Here is a 17,409-nt window from a genome sequence, read left to right as displayed (position 1 = left end):
ACTATTGTTCCAGCAATTGAATGAACCATTCAATTCCAATTTTTATTGCCCTGTTTTCCAGATGCTGTGTGTCCAAAACAGACGTGTGTGTGTGTGTGTGTGTGTGTGTGTGTGTGTGTGTGTGTGTGTGTGTGTGTGTGTGTGTGTGTGTGTGTGTGTGTGTGTGTGTGTGTGTGTGTGAGTGAGTGACCATGTCCATCCCACAAATCCTTTTACTAAGAAATATATATAATTTTAAACCAAAGATTCCTCCCAATGAGCAAGGTATGAAGGATACTCCTCCCAAATATTTAATCTTTCACTTGATTCATTATTTGAACAGTAATCAGTGCCCTGATGCTCTGATCCACATTGGTTACTTTTTTTTTATTTGTTGAAAGTATATTCATTTCTTGACTGCCACTCGTATACCATCCTGCACTGTCTAACATAACAATAAACTTCCTGACTTGGAAGCAACAAGTTTGGAACAACTTGGAACAACTTGGAAGCAACAACTTGGAAGCACCCACCCTAAGCTGCAGTCACAATTTGGCACGGAGTGACAGTACAGGGTCTTCTGATTGCTTCAGAAACACCATCTCTGGCATGAACATTAAAAATCAATTCTTCTGGCCACCTTCCAGGCAGCACCTGCAACGGCCCACAGAGCTGGAGCACTTGCATCATGCTCCCATCGGGAGCAGGAACTTCTGCCTACTAGGTAGCAGCAGAGATAGCAACCTCAGGGTCCCAGGTAGGAGCAGTTATGGCAGCGCCCATCGGTGGGGAGGTGTCGGGGAGGGAGCGGTGCTTCCAGCATTGACTTATTCGCCAAACTGATGTCAATCTGGTTTTTTTTTCCAGTGAATTTAAGGTCTCAAAAGTATATCCACTTTATAAGTCGACCCCACCCCTTTTTTTTGAGAAATGTTTTCCCAACTTGACTTGTATGCCAGTATATACAGTACTTACAAATTAGGAACAGTTCAATTAACTTTATTAATGAAATCAAATTAATACACTGCCATTTCTTTTAGCCATTCTCTTCCAATAAAATGAGTTGCCAAATTGTTTACCTGGTCCAAGTCCAGCAGATCAATTCTCCACACTACAATTGCTGATAAATTGTAGGTGGTTGCCACTCAATCACCAAATCTCACGAGGTACATCATGAGAGTGCACAGATGGCAAATTACCAATGACCGTTTCAGGAAGTTTGGGTCCTCATTATTTGTATGGCAATTATAAATTTCGACAGGTGACTGTGGCAAAATATTAGTGGGTCACTGCCTTCCAATCCCACATCTCAAATATCAGATTATGTTTCAACCACTTCAAAGTCTTACTCCTCGTTATCTCTGTACTTCAGCCTTTCAGCTCCTTCCCTCTTATATATACTCACTGCCGCAACTATCCTCTCATGCCACTCATGGCAGGCATGTATTAACTGCCTGCCTCTATATTCTGGATTTTCTTCCCCAACTCAACCCAGAATTTCTCTGACCTTCATCGCTTTGTTTTAGACCCACCCCTTTGAGCAAACATTTGTTCACTTGTTTATTGACTAATTATACTTTTCACCAAAACAAATTAGGTTTACATCCATGTTAAAGGTGATATGTAAATACAAGATTTTTCTTTAAAAACTAACTTTCATCCAATATACAGTGGTTTAAAAAAAGAGGAATGAAGGCAAGGACAGTTCAATCTCTTCTGCCATTAAATAAGATCATCGACAGTAAATGCATTCAACTTTCTTGCAGTCATAACCCTTGGCCCACTTCTCTTACAGTCCAAAAACATATTGATGTCAAACTTGGCAAACCTTCTGCTTTCATTCAGTTATAGAGAAGTTCCAAAATCAGCTACCCATTTGGGTGAAAGGAGTATTGAACAGCTGGCTACTTCATTGCAAAACAAACATCCAGCTATAAAATGACCAGTCAAGGGAACCGGCCAGCCAGTCAGTTTCTACTCTCAACCTTGCATTTGAAGAATACTATTCTAAACTACAGTGAGCAGAGGCTCCTTCCACTTGATCTTTTCTCACCATCTATGCATTCCAAAATTTCACTTCTAAACCAGTGAACCTTTGTTACACTGCCTTCAAATAATGTATATTTAGTTGCAGAGATCAGATCTTTACAATTGCAATAAGACAGCCCTATACTTAGAAAGTATCCTCCTTAGGAGGATAGAACATTACACCACAGAGAGGCCTCTTTGGCCCTTCTCGTCTGTGCCAAACCATTTTTCCGCCTAGTCCCACTGACCTGCACCCAGTCCACAGCCCTCCATACCCCTCTCATCCATGAACCAGCCCAAATTCTTAAATGTTAAAATTGATCCCACATTCACCACTTCAGTTGGCAGCTCATTCCACACTCCCACCAGGAAAGAAGGGGTGTTGGTGTGCCTTCTTCACTGCTGCCTTAATGTGCTGGCTCCAGGAGAGGTGGGCCAGACAAATATTTGATGCTAAGCTGCCTAAATAAATTATCAGGGAGGTGAAAGTGTGCTGATTAGCTGCATCATGGCTGGGTATGGGGGCATTGAGCTGAAAGCCCTACAAAAGGCAGTGGTCGCAGCCCAGTACACCACAGGCAAAGCTCTCACCACCTCTGAGAACATTTACATGGAACACTGTCGTCAGAGAGAGGCAACAATCATCAAGGATCCATACCACCCAGGACATGTTCTGTTCTTGTTGTTACATCCCGAAAGAGGCAGAAATGCCACAGGACTCGTACCACCAGTCAGTGATGAGTTCTGCATAGCCAAAAAAGAATCTCAGGGTTGGATGTAATGTCATGTATGTACGTATTTTAAAAAATTTAGATATACAACACAGTAACAGGCCATTTCAACCCATAAGTCTGTTCCACCACATTTACCTACACCCCCGGTACATTTTGAATGGTGGGAGGAAATTGGACCCCCCCCCCCCCCCACCCAAGGAAACCCATGCAGAAAGTACAAACTCTTTACAGACAGTGCTGGACTCGAGCACTGTTAGGTCTGCTTTGTTCATGAATGAGTGAGTCAAACACCAGACTGAGTCGAAATCAAGGTTCTTTGTTCTTTATTGCCGGATTGTAACACTTGCAACTAACAGTGTTAGTTGGAGAAGGCGCATTCTGCCGTTATCAGCAAGTGGTGTTTTTTATGTACCTTAGGATACGTACTTAGTAAATTATCATACCATGACATTGTCCAATGAATAAACTGTTGCTGTCCCTCTCTGCTAGCCTCCTGCACATCAATTTGTCATCCCCACTCTTATCTTGAGAGTACAAGGTCACAACTGCATCTTGTTACGGCCCAGCACTGGGAGACTCCCTCTACATTCCTAGCTCATGATGTTTTTACCTAACAGTTCCAATAGCTGGCACTGTAAAGGCGTTGAGTTAACTGCTATGCCAACTGTGCCACCCTAAACTCTGACAATAAATTTGAACTCAAACTCAGCTTGAATTGGATTTTTTTTAAAAATTTTTTAAAAAGAAGCATTTCCTGGAAATGTGGAAAAACAGGAAATGCTAGAAACAATCAGTAAGTCAATCAGCATCTGCTGTGAGAGAAAGAGTCGATCATCTGAACCAAATCTCTACAAATACTGCCTAACCTGCTGAATATTTGAATTAATTTTATAAAACTGCCTTAGATGGAGAGATGGGAAGTAAATGTATAATTGATATATTCAGGTCTGATATTTTCAACTTGAATATCAACTCCACAGCCTCGCAACTCCTGCAAGAGAAAAGATAATCCTGTTTGAGACTGCAACACTCTAGTTAATGGCAAGCAATCAGCTCATTTTCACCAAAACTTCTAAAACAAAAGAATATTATCACTTTGTTTTTGATTGCCTAGTCATTTGTCAGACAGTCAATTATGCTTCTGAACAGGTATAACTGAAATGCCACTGATATCCAGTAGGTTGAACCTATGAGTGTGTGGGATTTGAATCAGGTGGCATTCAAAATTGGTAAAAATAATGGCTTCTTGGTGAGGTAGCTCCAACCCTTCTACTCCATTATCTCCTTCATCTTGTTAAACTACAAGTGCAAAAACCACTTCTGGAGACATACAGGCTTTTGTGAAATATGCCCATGTAAAGAAAGCAAGTACACAATAAGTGGGGAGAGAATACAGTGGCAAAAAAATCTAGAAAGGAACATGCTCATGAGAACACATATGTTATATAAGACTAGATGGTAATATTCCTTAATGTACTCTTGAGACTTGCTGCCTAGATTCTGTGGGATAGCATCTTAGTGATGCACTAGGTTTAGTGAAGAGTTTGTTTACAGTGACATACAAGAGTTTTCAAACAGTTAGTGTCTCCATGGAATGCTGATTCACAAACAGAGGTTCTTGAACTTTTCACTGTTTGTTCTAACCACAATTTATTGACCTTATTTACATACATTTTCATCCTGTTGCTAGGGAGAACCTTCTCTTCTACTCAGAGCACAAACGAAGTATTTAGGAAGACTTAACCGAAACAGCTTCTCCACCCACATCTAGATTCATTTTAACATGATTAATTCTTCATATGCCAAGTCCTTTTCAATACTGGAGTCAAGTTATGGGTTTATAATCATTTCCACCATTTCCATTACTACAATAAAACTCAAACCCAAAATATTAATTGAACGAGTACAACAGCACAAGTTGCTGCATACGCCCAAGTTTTCCAAATGCCAGGCAATGCATCTAGACTCAGCAGGTCTTTAGTTTGGAACAAGGCCATTCCAAAGACAACTGCTCCATCGATCAGCAGATTGGTTTCAATTTATAGTCCATCCACAACATGAGAACTTGAAAATATTTCTAAATTAATTGAAAAATATCAAAATTTGCTGCACAAAACCAAATTTTCTTGGCATTCCTCCTATTAATAAACCTTGCAGAAAATTGGTTAGTCCCACAATGAAAACGCAGCCCTCATCATGGTTTTACTTGCACATTGTTCTTCCCTCTATGTTCTCTGGTCAAATCCTTGTGATAGTCACATGGGAAATAAAGTTTGGTACTTAGTTACTGCACAGCTTCAAATCACTGAGCAGCCAGCTGACAGCTTGCAAATTTTTATCTTTATAAAGCATTAAAATAAGATCATAAAATACAGTACCACATTTGTTCCAATTTAGAATGTCTAATGTTGACTGAATAAAAGAACCTGTGATTACAAATGGATCTGAAAATTAATCCAAGGTCAAATCACACAGTTCCAGCCCTAATGGCAAATACACTCAGAATTACTACCTATTGGCAGTGCAAAACTGTACTCAATATACACATGTTAACAGATAAAGAAATGTAATCAAACTAACTACAATAAAGAGAAAAGTGTACAGGTAAAAGTCCTTAAAGAAGTCCCTGATTGAGTTTGTTGTTGAGGAGTCTGATGGTGGAGGGGGGAGCAGCTGTTCCTGAACCTGGTGGCACGTCTCGTGGCACTTATACCCCTTTCCTGATGGTAGCAGCAAGAACAGAGTGTTTGCTGGGTTGTGTCTCCAAACAGCAGCATTCCCCATAGATGTTCTCAATGGTGGGGAGTTTTGCCTGTGATGTCCTGGGCTGCATTTACTACCCTTTTCAGGGTTTTGCACTCAGCAGGGGGAAAATGCGCGAAGGAGGCTAGGTGCCAGGGATTCGGGCATTTACTTAAATGGATCAAAATGATTCCGAATATCGGAAGGTGTCCGGTCCCGACGATCCCAGATAAAAGGTTAGGTACCTGTGTAGTAAACACAAACTTACCAAAGTGTCAGAGAAATCTACAGTGGTCACCAACATCCATCAGGTAAGGAAATTTGCCATTCTATCCCATCCTGCCAAATAAAGCTTTCTCATAGAAAACCCTTATTCCTGGAAGCAATCTAGTGACTATGTGGCACTGTTTCCAAGCAATGTTCTTCCTTGGATATGTTCTGTACATAGCAGCAATACCTCCTTGCCACTCAGATTCAATCCTCTTATAATAAACAAAAACAATACTTGCCTTCCTAACTGCCTGCTGTATCTGAATGTTACTGAGCATTATAAAACAGAACACCATGATCCCTCTGTATAACAATGTGGTTTAATCTTACTCATTACCAAATGGAACGGCTTTCACTTTTCTACGATTCATCTCGGACCTTTCCATTCCCTTTCTTGACCTTTCCACTTCTTTGTCAGAGGCTAGATTATCGGAAACACACCTACTCTCACTACTACATCAACCACAGTTCCGAAACCTGGCTCCCATTGCATCATATCCATTCTGATGACACTATCCTTGGCTCCTCTTCCAACATCTTTGGCAGGACTGTCAATCAAAGTAAAAACACAATGTTGGGGTAACTCAACAGTTCAAACAGGGCTTTCAATTATGTCGTTTGCATTTCCCACATTTTTTTTTAGCTCTTGGATCTCATCCAGAGCAAGGATCAGGTACAACCCGTCTTCACTTCTACTAACTAGTCTCCACAGTCAGAGCCTATGGTAAGTTACAAAGTAAATCTAATCCAGTCTTTGTCCAGATACTATCTGGCCTGTGGGGCTTTTGCAGAAATTTGTTTTTAATTTCAGATTTCTAGCAATTGCATTATCCTGTATCCCACAATCCCATTTTTCCCTCTCCTGTCTTTCCTACTATTTACACCTCCTCCAGATGGATCAACTGCTATTAACATATCTTTCCTGCTGTTTGCTTCATTGACAAGATTCCCTCCCCCATGATTAACCAAAAACAACTGGACCCCCTACATTAGTGGTTCTGGACTTTTTTCACCCACAGATATTTTAAGTATTCCTTTATTTGCCTTGGATCATCCGTAACAAGTCCACTGATCACCAGTTTGGGGGACGGGGGTGGGGAGGGGGAGAGAGGTGGAGGACGCATTGAAGCTCCTTCCTAGACCATAAAAAAATCAGCAAGTTTTGCTGCATCAGTATAGATTCACCAGCAATGGTCTGCAGATTACAGGTTGACAAATCATCCCGAGGTGAATACTGTCACTGGCCACAGATAACTCACCTCTTCGTACTGAAGGCCTTCCTACCAAATGAGGGATCACTGTGACACATTCTATGAATCCAACACTGAAAAAGCTTTGCACCAACAGGGCAAAGCAGTCCATTTGTTTTGCACCCAAACTTGCTGTCCAAATTCAGTCCTCCATCACTGGCACACAATGGCTATAGTGTACAACAGCAACAAAGTTCATTGGAGTTCCTTACTTCGGCTACACCTACTTCGGGAACTCAAGCCCACAATATCTACCACCAAGAAAATCCAAAGTTAGTCAGGGGATGGGAGCACCAACATCAGCAGATTCCTCTTCTAGTTGCACACTCTCTTGACTTGGAAATGTAGTGCCAATCCTTAATTGTTGTTGAGTCTTTATCCATAAACTTACATCACATACAGTGATACTACCTTCAGTGGAAGGACACAGCAGGTCAATAAATCGGCTCACAACCTCCTTCCCTGCGGCAATTAATAAATATTGGTATAATGTAGATTTAAAAATTAAGGAAAACAAAAAGCCCTCTCTCTCAAATGGCACAATTTGTTGGTTTCTACCCTATCACAGACATTCCTTTAATCCTCTAGAACTTTCTGAGAAGACTGAAGAGGGCAAGGCTACCGGCCAGCATATGTCAACCTTCTATAGAAGTTCTATTGAGAGTGTCCTGGCCAGCTGCATCATTGTGTGGTACAGTTGCTGCAGAGAAAGGGATTGGAGGTCAATCCACAGGCCCATGAGAGGATCACTGGAGTCTCCCTTCCCCCACCCCCAATCAACGTGATCCATCTTGTCTGAAGAGGGTACTCAAAAACCACTGGAGACCCCTTCCTCCTGGCACATATCTTTCAGCTGCTCCCATCAAAGAAATAGAAGTATTAAAGCCAGCCCCACAAGGCTGAGTAACAGCTTCTCTCCATGGGCAATGAGAATGCTGAACGACCAAAGGAACTGCTCACACTAACCCTCTGAGACACTCATATATAACACAATATTTATTAATTCATGTGTACTGATGTAAAAAAAATACTTGTCCTACACATGCATTATTTGTCAGTATGTGTAATATCTGGTTGTGTGTCTGCATATTTTGCGCCGAGGACTGGAGAACACTATTTCGTTGGGTTGTACTTGTAAAGAAGACAATAAAGTTGACTCGAAAGGTCAAAGATCAAAAACATTTAAGCTGTTTTTCTCTCCACACATACTAACCTACAAAGTACTTCCAGCATTTATACCAACATTTATCTGAAAAATCTTCCATTTTTCCTATTAAAATAAATAAAAATTCATCTTGCCAAAAATAACCTGCAAGAATTTTTACCAACCATTCCCAAAGGAGGGATAACAAAGACAGTGGTCTCCTCCATTGCATTCAACATTGTTCAAAGTTCAGATTTATTGTCAGAGTACATACATGACATCACTTACAACCCTCCCTGAGATTTTTTTCCTGCAGTTTGGGCAGAATTACCGCTTAATGGTAGTAAAAAAACTGTACTAAAGAAGATGCTAATACATGCAAACAAATAGAGAAATGTAAACAAACTGACTGCAATACAGAGAAGAAAAAACCCAATAAGTCGGAGTTTATTGTTGAGGAGTCTAACAGTGGAAAGATAGCAGCTGTTCCTGAACCTGGTGGTGCGAGTCTTGTGGCATCCATACCTCTTTGTGTGATTATTATGTGCTGACTGAATTATGCGTGGAAAATTTAAATATACAGCACAATAACAGGCCCTTTCAGCCCATGAACCCGTGCTATCCAATTACACCAAATTGACCAACAACCTCACCCCACCCCGTACATTTTGAACAGTTAGAGAAAACCCACTCAAGACACAGAGAGATTGTACAAATTCCTTACAGTCAGCGCATGATTTGAGCCCTGGTTGGTCCCCGGCGCTGTGCCAGTGTTGCACTCTTAACTGTGCTGCCCAGTGCTAATGGTAGCACTAGCATCAAGTTCTTGTGCATATTAGCTTGCAAAAGTATGGCTTTGATTTTTGTGCCAAGATACATTGGCTAAATTTCTGCCAGAATGGCTGCATGGTGAATGCTGAAGAATATAGTGCATAGTCAATACAAAGTGCAGCTGTAGTTTCCCTCCTATCCAAAAAAAATCAAATAATTAACTTCTGTATCCATGTCAGCTACTCCAGTCAGAGCTTGTACATTATATTTTAAACTTGCATTCCAGCAACTTATTCGCTCTGAAGTGAACACAGACCAGTGTTAATTACTATCCATAAAATATTAAAAATAGCCTCAGCAAAAGAAGGTATAATGCATTTTCCTTTGAAAAAAAAATTCAAGGCATCTGTTCCTTTGGAGACCTTTTAAAAATGTTTTGCATATAGAGTTCAATCATTAACTTAAATGTACACAACCCCTGTCATCTATAAAAACAGCTGTTATATTGCTTTTGCAAACTGCACTCTTCATGCGGCCCAGCATCTTTGCCCCAAATGTAAGAGTCCATTTTGAGTCCAATAAACGTGACCAAGACATACTGATGTGGATTGTGCAAAATGTATTCTCTCTAATCAGTATTTGGATTCTTTGACTACGTACTTGTAAAAGCTGTGGTTATATTAAACCCCCTCCCAAACATGCAATTATTAACAGGGCCATTCAATGTGAAGACCCAGTAGGCTCATGGAATATTTTGGTAATCATTTTCTTTCATCATACACATCATTAAAACAAAAACAAGCTGCAAGGCTTCCCCTGAAAATCAAATTGCTGTCATTATGGAACAGGCAGCAGAGTGGTTATGTCGCTACAAGAGTAATCTGGGGATCTACCTAGGATTATGGTAAACATGAATTTAAATTACAGCATCAGAATATTTTAAAAGGGTTGGGATCAAATGCTGTTAAGCAGTGATGGAGACAACAGGTTTACTCAACAGTCATTAACAAGTTCATGGCACATTCAGGGATCTGCTGATCTTGCCAGAGGTGACAACCTCCAGTGACAAATATTAATATGAACAATGTAGAGTTGACAATTGGCCAAATGTAAAAAAATTGATTCACCTTACAAAAAAGTCTCAAAAGAGAACACATTTTGAACACGTTGCAAACTCTTGACAGACATTTTCCACAAACTCACCAACAGCCAGTTATGTCAACGGCACACCTTCACACCCTGTCCCCAGCAAAGATTCCATCTGCGTCACATTTGCTCCCAGGACAAAGTCTTCCACGCAAGATCATCCAAGATGTCCTCATCTTTCAAAATAACGTGGCATCCCTTCCAACATCAACTTGGCCCTCACCTGCATATCCTCCATTTCCTGCACATCTGCTTTGGCCCCCTCTGGCTCCACGTGCAATAAGGACTGGATTCCCCTTGGCATCACCTCCAACCCCACCTATCTCCACACCCAACACATCACCCTCCACGCTTTCCACTTCCTACAATATGATCCCATTATCAGATAAATACTCTCCGCCTTCTGCTGGGACCACTCACTCCGCAATTCCCTCCTCCACACATCACTTCCCACCAATCACCCCCTTAGTACTTCCCCTACGACCACAGAAAATGCCCACACTTGCGACCACACCCCCTCCCTCACCACCATTCTGGTGCCCCAAACAGCCCTTCCAGATGAAGCGTGGCCTCCTCTACATCAGAGAGACGGAACACAGAGTGGGAGATTGCTTTGTTGAGCAGCTTTGTTCTGTTCAATGTAATAGCGGGGATCTCCCAGTGGCCACCCATTTCAATTCCCCATCCCATTCCTACGACAACATGTCTGTCCAGGGTCTCATGCACTGAACTGAGACCACCTCCAAATTGGAGGAACATATTCCATCTGGGCACTCACCAACCAACTGGCATTAATATTGACTTCTCCAATTTTCATTAGGAGTCCCTCCCAAACAGTCTCTAAATTCCCCATCCTATTCCTATTACAACATGTCTGTCCAGGGTCTCATGCACTGAACAGACCACCTGAAAATTGGAGGAACATATTCCATCTGGGCACTCACCAACCAACTGGCATTAATATTGACTTCTCCAGTTTACATTAGGAGTCCCTCCCAAACAGTCTCTCGTTCCCTATCCCTGTGACTCCTTTCCTCCAGATCCCCTCCCCTTGTGTGTCTCACTCCAGCCCTGTCAAAGGCCTCATGCCTGAAACGTTGGTCATCTTTACCTCCTATGGACGCTACAGGACCCAAGTTCCTCCAACACTTTTGTGTATTTACACAAAAGTCCTTTTGCCTTCCAAGTTTTCATTCTCACATTTTAATTTCTCTAGGCAAGATTTTGTGATAAAAGCAAGTTTGCCTTGCATTCCGAAATTCAGGAATGAAAACAAAATATGTTGGAAGAGCTCTGCAGGTCAAACTGACCTGCTGAGCTGGAAACATTTAGCATTTCAGATGACTAATTCTCAGTCATAAAACTTTAATCCTGTTTTAATCTCAACGGATGCAGCCTGAGATGGTAAATACTCCTCTAATAAATTGATTCTATCTGAGATTATGCATGCCAAATACAAAGGAGCTCAAAATGCCAACAAAATATCAGTTGAGAAACCATGGTTCTTGAAATGACACTGAATTCTCCATTTGCAAACACCCTGATGTTTAACGGAATGCTTTAAGAATCTAGCTAACAGAGCAGGATTAAAGAACAAAACAACTAAAATCTTGCTGGAATCTAATTCTATATTCAATGAAGAAAGAGGAACATTTAATAAAGATAGACTGCAGGATGCATACACGTTCTCATTCCTCCAGACAGATCATCAATCCAATCTGAATCATACGACATTTATCATATATAAATCCTAGTATTGGGCAATTTCAATCAGAACTAATAATTTGCCTTTGGTGTCACATCATTTGCAGAGCTTAAAAACCAAAATGATCCAATCTCATGAAAAGGAAATGAGCAAAAATCAACTTCTGGAAATTAACCCAACATGGCTGCAATTACAGATCATTTATAGTGAGTTATCTTTTCCTTCACCCATCAACTAGATCTACTCTTTATCGTCTGCAATCATCACCTCACCACTCTGCCTCACCCAGTGCGCCTGACGGTTCTATTCAATATTTACTCTACAGTCAACATCACAAACACAAAAACAAGTCATTATCACATTATTATTCACGGCATCTTAATGGACTCATGTTTCCATGTTTGCTTCATCACAGCAGAGATTGCATGCTCAAAGTACATCTTTGATTGCAACTAGAAGTTGCAAAAGCTGTTCAATAAAATAAACAATGGAATCAAAGCCAAAGAAAATAGTCTCCACCGATCAAATTAGTTATGTAGTCTATTCAAGGAGAAATTAAAGACTGGATACCACCAACACCTCTAGTCAGCAGGTAAATTACAGGGCAGATTGTGAGTGGAGGGAATGATCATGAAGAGGGAGAATGGAACACACATTCCACTTCACCAGGACCCTCCCCTTACCAGGATCACCCCCCCCCCGCCTTAACCAGGATCACCCCCCCCCGCCTTAACCAGGATCACCCCCCCCCCGCCTTAACCAGGATCACCCCCCCCCGCCTTAACCAGGATCACCCCCCCCGCCTTAACCAGGATCACCCCGCCCCCGCCTTAACCAGGATCACCCCCCCCCGCCTTAACCAGGATCACCCCCCCCGCCTTAACCAGGATCACCCCCCCCCCCGCCTTAACCAGGATCACCCCCCCCCGCCTTAACCAGGATCACCCCCCCCCGCCTTAACCAGGATCACCCCCCCCGCCTTAACCAGGATCACCCCCCCCCCGCCTTAACCAGGATCACCCCCCCCCCGCCTTAACCAGGATCCCCCCCCCCGCCTTAACCAGGATCACCCCCCCCGCCTTAACCAGGATCACCCCCCCCCGCCTTAACCAGGATCACCCCCCCCGCCTTAACCAGGATCACCCCCCCCCGCCTTAACCAGGATCACCCCCCCCCGCCTTAACCAGGATCACCCCCCCCGCCTTAACCAGGATCACCCCCCCCCGCCTTAACCAGGATCACCCCCCCCCGCCTTAACCAGGATCACCCCCCCCCCGCCTTAACCAGGATCACCCCCCCCCCGCCTTAACCAGGATCACCCCCCCGCCTTAACCAGGATCACCCCCCCCCTTAACCAGGATCACCCCCCCCCCCTTAACCAGGATCACCCCCCCCCCAGCCTTAACCAGGATCACCCCCCCCCCCAGCCTTAACCAGGATCACCCCCCCCCACCTTAACCAGGATCACACCCCACCCCTTAACCAGGATCACACCCCACCCCTTAACCAGGATCACACCCCACCCCTTAACCAGGATCACACCCCCCCCCAACCAGGATGTCCACTGTCCATTCTCCCCCTGACCAACAGAAACCAGCGCTCGATGCCCAGTCCCAGTCCGCCCCGCCGGCCCCCCGCCCGCGCCCCGCCGGCCCCCCGCCCGCGCCCCGCCGGCCACCCGTTCCCCCCCCCCGCCCTCCCCGCAGGCCCTCGTAAACCCCCCGCCCGCTCCGCAGACCCCCCGTTCCCCGCAGGCCCTCGTGCCCCCCCCCGCCCGCCCCGCAGGCCCTCGTACCCTCCCCCCGCCGCCCGCCCCGCCCGCCCCGCAGGCCCTCGTAAACCCCCCGCCCCCTCCGCAGACCCCCCGTTCCCCGCAGGCCCTCGTGCCCCCCCCGCCCGCCCCGCAGGCCCTCGTATCCCCCCCCCCCGCAGGCCCTCGTGCCCGCCCCCCCCCGCAGGCCCTCGTGCCCGCCCCCCCCCGCAGGCCCTCGTGCCCGCCCCCCCCCGCAGGCCCTCGTGCCCGCCCCCCCCCGCAGGCCCTCGTGCCCGCCCCCCCCCCGCAGGCCCTCGTGCCCGCCCCCCCCCGCAGGCCCTCGTGCCCGCCCCCCCCCGCAGGCCCTCGTGCCCGCCCCCCCCCGCAGGCCCTCGTGCCCGCCCCCCCCCGCAGGCCCTCGTGCCCGCCCCCCCCCGCAGGCCCTCGTGCCCGCCCCCCCCCGCAGGCCCTCGTGCCCGCCCCCCCCCCCGCAGGCCCTCGTGCCCGCCCCCCCCCCGCAGGCCCTCGTGCCCGCCCCCCCCCCCGCAGGCCCTCGTGCCCGCCCCCCCCCGCAGGCCCTCGTGCCCGCCCCCCCCCGCAGGCCCTCGTGCCCGCCCCCCCCCGCAGGCCCTCGTGCCCGCCCCCCCCCCGCAGGCCCTCGTGCCCGCCCCCCCCCGCAGGCCCTCGTGCCCGCCCCCCCCCGCAGGCCCTCGTGCCCGCCCCCCCCCGCAGGCCCTCGTGCCCGCCCCCCCCCGCAGGCCCTCGTGCCCGCCCCCCCCCCGCAGGCCCTCGTGCCCGCCCCCCCCCGCAGGCCCTCGTGCCCGCCCCCCCCCGCAGGCCCTCGTGCCCGCCCCCCCCCGCAGGCCCTCGTGCCCGCCCCCCCCCGCAGGCCCTCGTGCCCGCCCCCCCCCGCAGGCCCTCGTGCCCGCCCCCCCCCGCAGGCCCTCGTGCCCGCCCCCCCCCGCAGGCCCTCGTGCCCGCCCCCCCCCGCAGGCCCTCGTGCCCGCCCCCCCCGCAGGCCCTCGTGCCCGCCCCCCCCCGCAGGCCCTCGTGCCCGCCCCCCCCCGCAGGCCCTCGTGCCCGCCCCCCCCCGCAGGCCCTCGTGCCCGCCCCCCCCCGCAGGCCCTCGTGCCCGCCCCGCCCCGCAGGCCCTCGTACCCCCCCCCCCGCCCGCCCGCCCGCCCCGCAGGCCCTCGTACCCCCCCCCGCCCGCCCGCCCCGCAGGCCCTCGTACACCCCCCCGCCCGCCCGCCCCGCAGGCCCTCGTACCCCCCCCCGCCCGCCCGCCCCGCAGGCCCTCGTACCCCCCCCCGCCCGCCCGCCCCGCAGGCCCTCGTACCCCCCCCCGCCCGCCCGCCCCGCAGGCCCTCGTACCCCCCCCCCGCCCGCCCCGCAGGCCCTCGTACCCCCCCCCCGCCCGCCCCGCAGGCCCTCGTACCCCCCCCCGCCCGCCCCGCAGGCCCTCGTACCCCCCCCCCGCCCGCCCCGCAGGCCCTCGTACCCCCCCCGCCCGCCCCGCAGGCCCTCGTTACCCCCCCCCCCCGCCCGCCCGCCCCCCAGGCCCAGCCCCACGTACCCTGCAGGCCCTCGTCCTGATGGCTCTGTCGCTCGCTCATGATGGCGGCGCCGCCGTCCGTCCCGACTCCCTCCCGGAGCTCGGCCCAAACCCCCCGACACCTGCAGTCACATGAGCCCGTCAGCAGCGGGGACCCAGTCCGTCGGACGCGCTCAGGGAATGAGCACTCAGGGGGCGGGGCCCAGAGGGGCGGGAACGCACGTTCTCGGGGGCGGCTCTGTTTACCCAGCGCGGGGGCTGGGCCAATGGCAAATGAGGGTCGAACGAGCGAAACCAATGGAAGACGAGCTCGTCATCATTCATAAATGGGCGGGTGGAGCCGCGGCGGAGAAGGTTCATTTGGCCACTCCGCTAAGTCCTAATCCGGCGGACATCGCCGCTCCGCACATCGTGAGTGCGAGCGAATCCTCCCAGACAACAGAAGCTGAATTTGTTGAGGCAGCGACTGGGCAGCGACTGGGCAGCGACTGGGCAGCGACTGGGCAGCGACTGGGCAGCGACTGGGCAGCGACTGGGCAGCGACTGGGCAGCGACTGGGCAGCGACTGGGCAGCGACTGGGCAGCGACTGGGCAGCGACTGGGCAGCGACTGGGCAGCGACTGGGCAGCGACTGGGCAGCGACTGGGCAGCGACTGGGCAGCGACTGGGCAGCGACTGGGCAGCGACTGGGCAGCGACTGGGCAGCGACTGGGCAGCGACTGGGCAGCGACTGGGCAGCGACTGGGCAGCGACTGGGCAGCGACTGGGCAGCGACTGGGCAGCGACTGGGCAGCGACTGGGCAGCGACTGGGCAGCGACTGGGCAGCGACTGGGCAGCGACTGGGCAGCGACTGGGCAGCGACTGGGCAGCGACTGGGCAGCGACTGGGCAGCGACTGGGCAGCGACTGGGCAGCGACTGGGCAGCGACTGGGCAGCGACTGGGCAGCGACTGGGCAGCGACTGGGCAGCGACTGGGCAGCGACTGGGCAGCGACTGGGCAGCGACTGGGCAGCGACTGGGCAGCGACTGGGCAGCGACTGGGCAGCGACTGGGCAGCGACTGGGCAGCGACTGGGCAGCGACTGGGCAGCGACTGGGCAGCGACTGGGCAGCGACTGGGCAGCGACTGGGCAGCGACTGGGCAGCGACTGGGCAGCGACTGGGCAGCGACTGGGCAGCGACTGGGCAGCGACTGGGCAGCGACTGGGCAGCGACTGGGCAGCGACTGGGCAGCGACTGGGCAGCGACTGGGCAGCGACTGGGCAGCGACTGGGCAGCGACTGGGCAGCGACTGGGCAGCGACTGGGCAGCGACTGGGCAGCGACTGGGCAGCGACTGGGCAGCGACTGGGCAGCGACTGGGCAGCGACTGGGCAGCGACTGGGCAGCGACTGGGCAGCGACTGGGCAGCGACTGGGCAGCGACTGGGCAGCGACTGGGCAGCGACTGGGCAGCGACTGGGCAGCGACTGGGCAGCGACTGGGCAGCGACTGGGCAGCGACTGGGCAGCGACTGGGCAGCGACTGGGCAGCGACTGGGCAGCGACTGGGCAGCGACTGGGCAGCGACTGGGCAGCGACTGGGCAGCGACTGGGCAGCGACTGGGCAGCGACTGGGCAGCGACTGGGCAGCGACTGGGCAGCGACTGGGCAGCGACTGGGCAGCGACTGGGCAGCGACTGGGCAGCGACTGGGCAGCGACTGGGCAGCGACTGGGCAGCGACTGGGCAGCGACTGGGCAGCGACTGGGCAGCGACTGGGCAGCGACTGGGCAGCGACTGGGCAGCGACTGGGCAGCGACTGGGCAGCGACTGGGCAGCGACTGGGCAGCGACTGGGCAGCGACTGGGCAGCGACTGGGCAGCGACTGGGCAGCGACTGGGCAGCGACTGGGCAGCGACTGGGCAGCGACTGGGCAGCGACTGGGCAGCGACTGGGCAGCGACTGGGCAGCGACTGGGCAGCGACTGGGCAGCGACTGGGCAGCGACTGGGCAGCGACTGGGCAGCGACTGGGCAGCGACTGGGCAGCGACTGGGCAGCGACTGGGCAGCGACTGGGCAGCGACTGGGCAGCGACTGGGCAGCGACTGGGCAGCGACTGGGCAGCGACTGGGCAGCGACTGGGCAGCGACTGGGCAGCGACTGGGCAGCGACTGGGCAGCGACTGGGCAGCGACTGGGCAGCGACTGGGCAGCGACTGGGCAGCGACTGGGCAGCGACTGGGCAGCGACTGGGCAGCGACTGGGCAGCGACTGGGCAGCGACTGGGCAGCGACTGGGCAGCGACTGGGCAGCGACTGGGCAGCGACTGGGCAGCGACTGGGCAGCGACTGGGCA

General features: G+C 51.0%; 1 protein-coding gene across 1 annotated transcript in view; it reads right to left on the bottom strand.

Annotated features, from left to right (window-relative positions):
* The window catches only part of bnip3 (BCL2 interacting protein 3), a 46,715-nt gene extending 31,445 nt beyond the window's left edge, over positions 1–15,270 (bottom strand). The window contains exon 1 of the mRNA XM_069899623.1: positions 15,099–15,270. Within this exon, the coding sequence (XP_069755724.1) occupies positions 15,099–15,138 (40 nt within the window). The 5' untranslated portion in view covers positions 15,139–15,270. The remainder of the gene's footprint in view (positions 1–15,098) is intronic.
* Between the last annotated feature and the right edge of the window lie 2,139 nt (positions 15,271–17,409).

The sequence above is a fragment of the Narcine bancroftii genome, chromosome 10, assembly GCF_036971445.1.
Source record: "Narcine bancroftii isolate sNarBan1 chromosome 10, sNarBan1.hap1, whole genome shotgun sequence".
Taxonomy (NCBI): domain Eukaryota; kingdom Metazoa; phylum Chordata; class Chondrichthyes; order Torpediniformes; family Narcinidae; genus Narcine; species Narcine bancroftii.
This window is presented reverse-complemented; position numbering and strand designations above follow the sequence as displayed.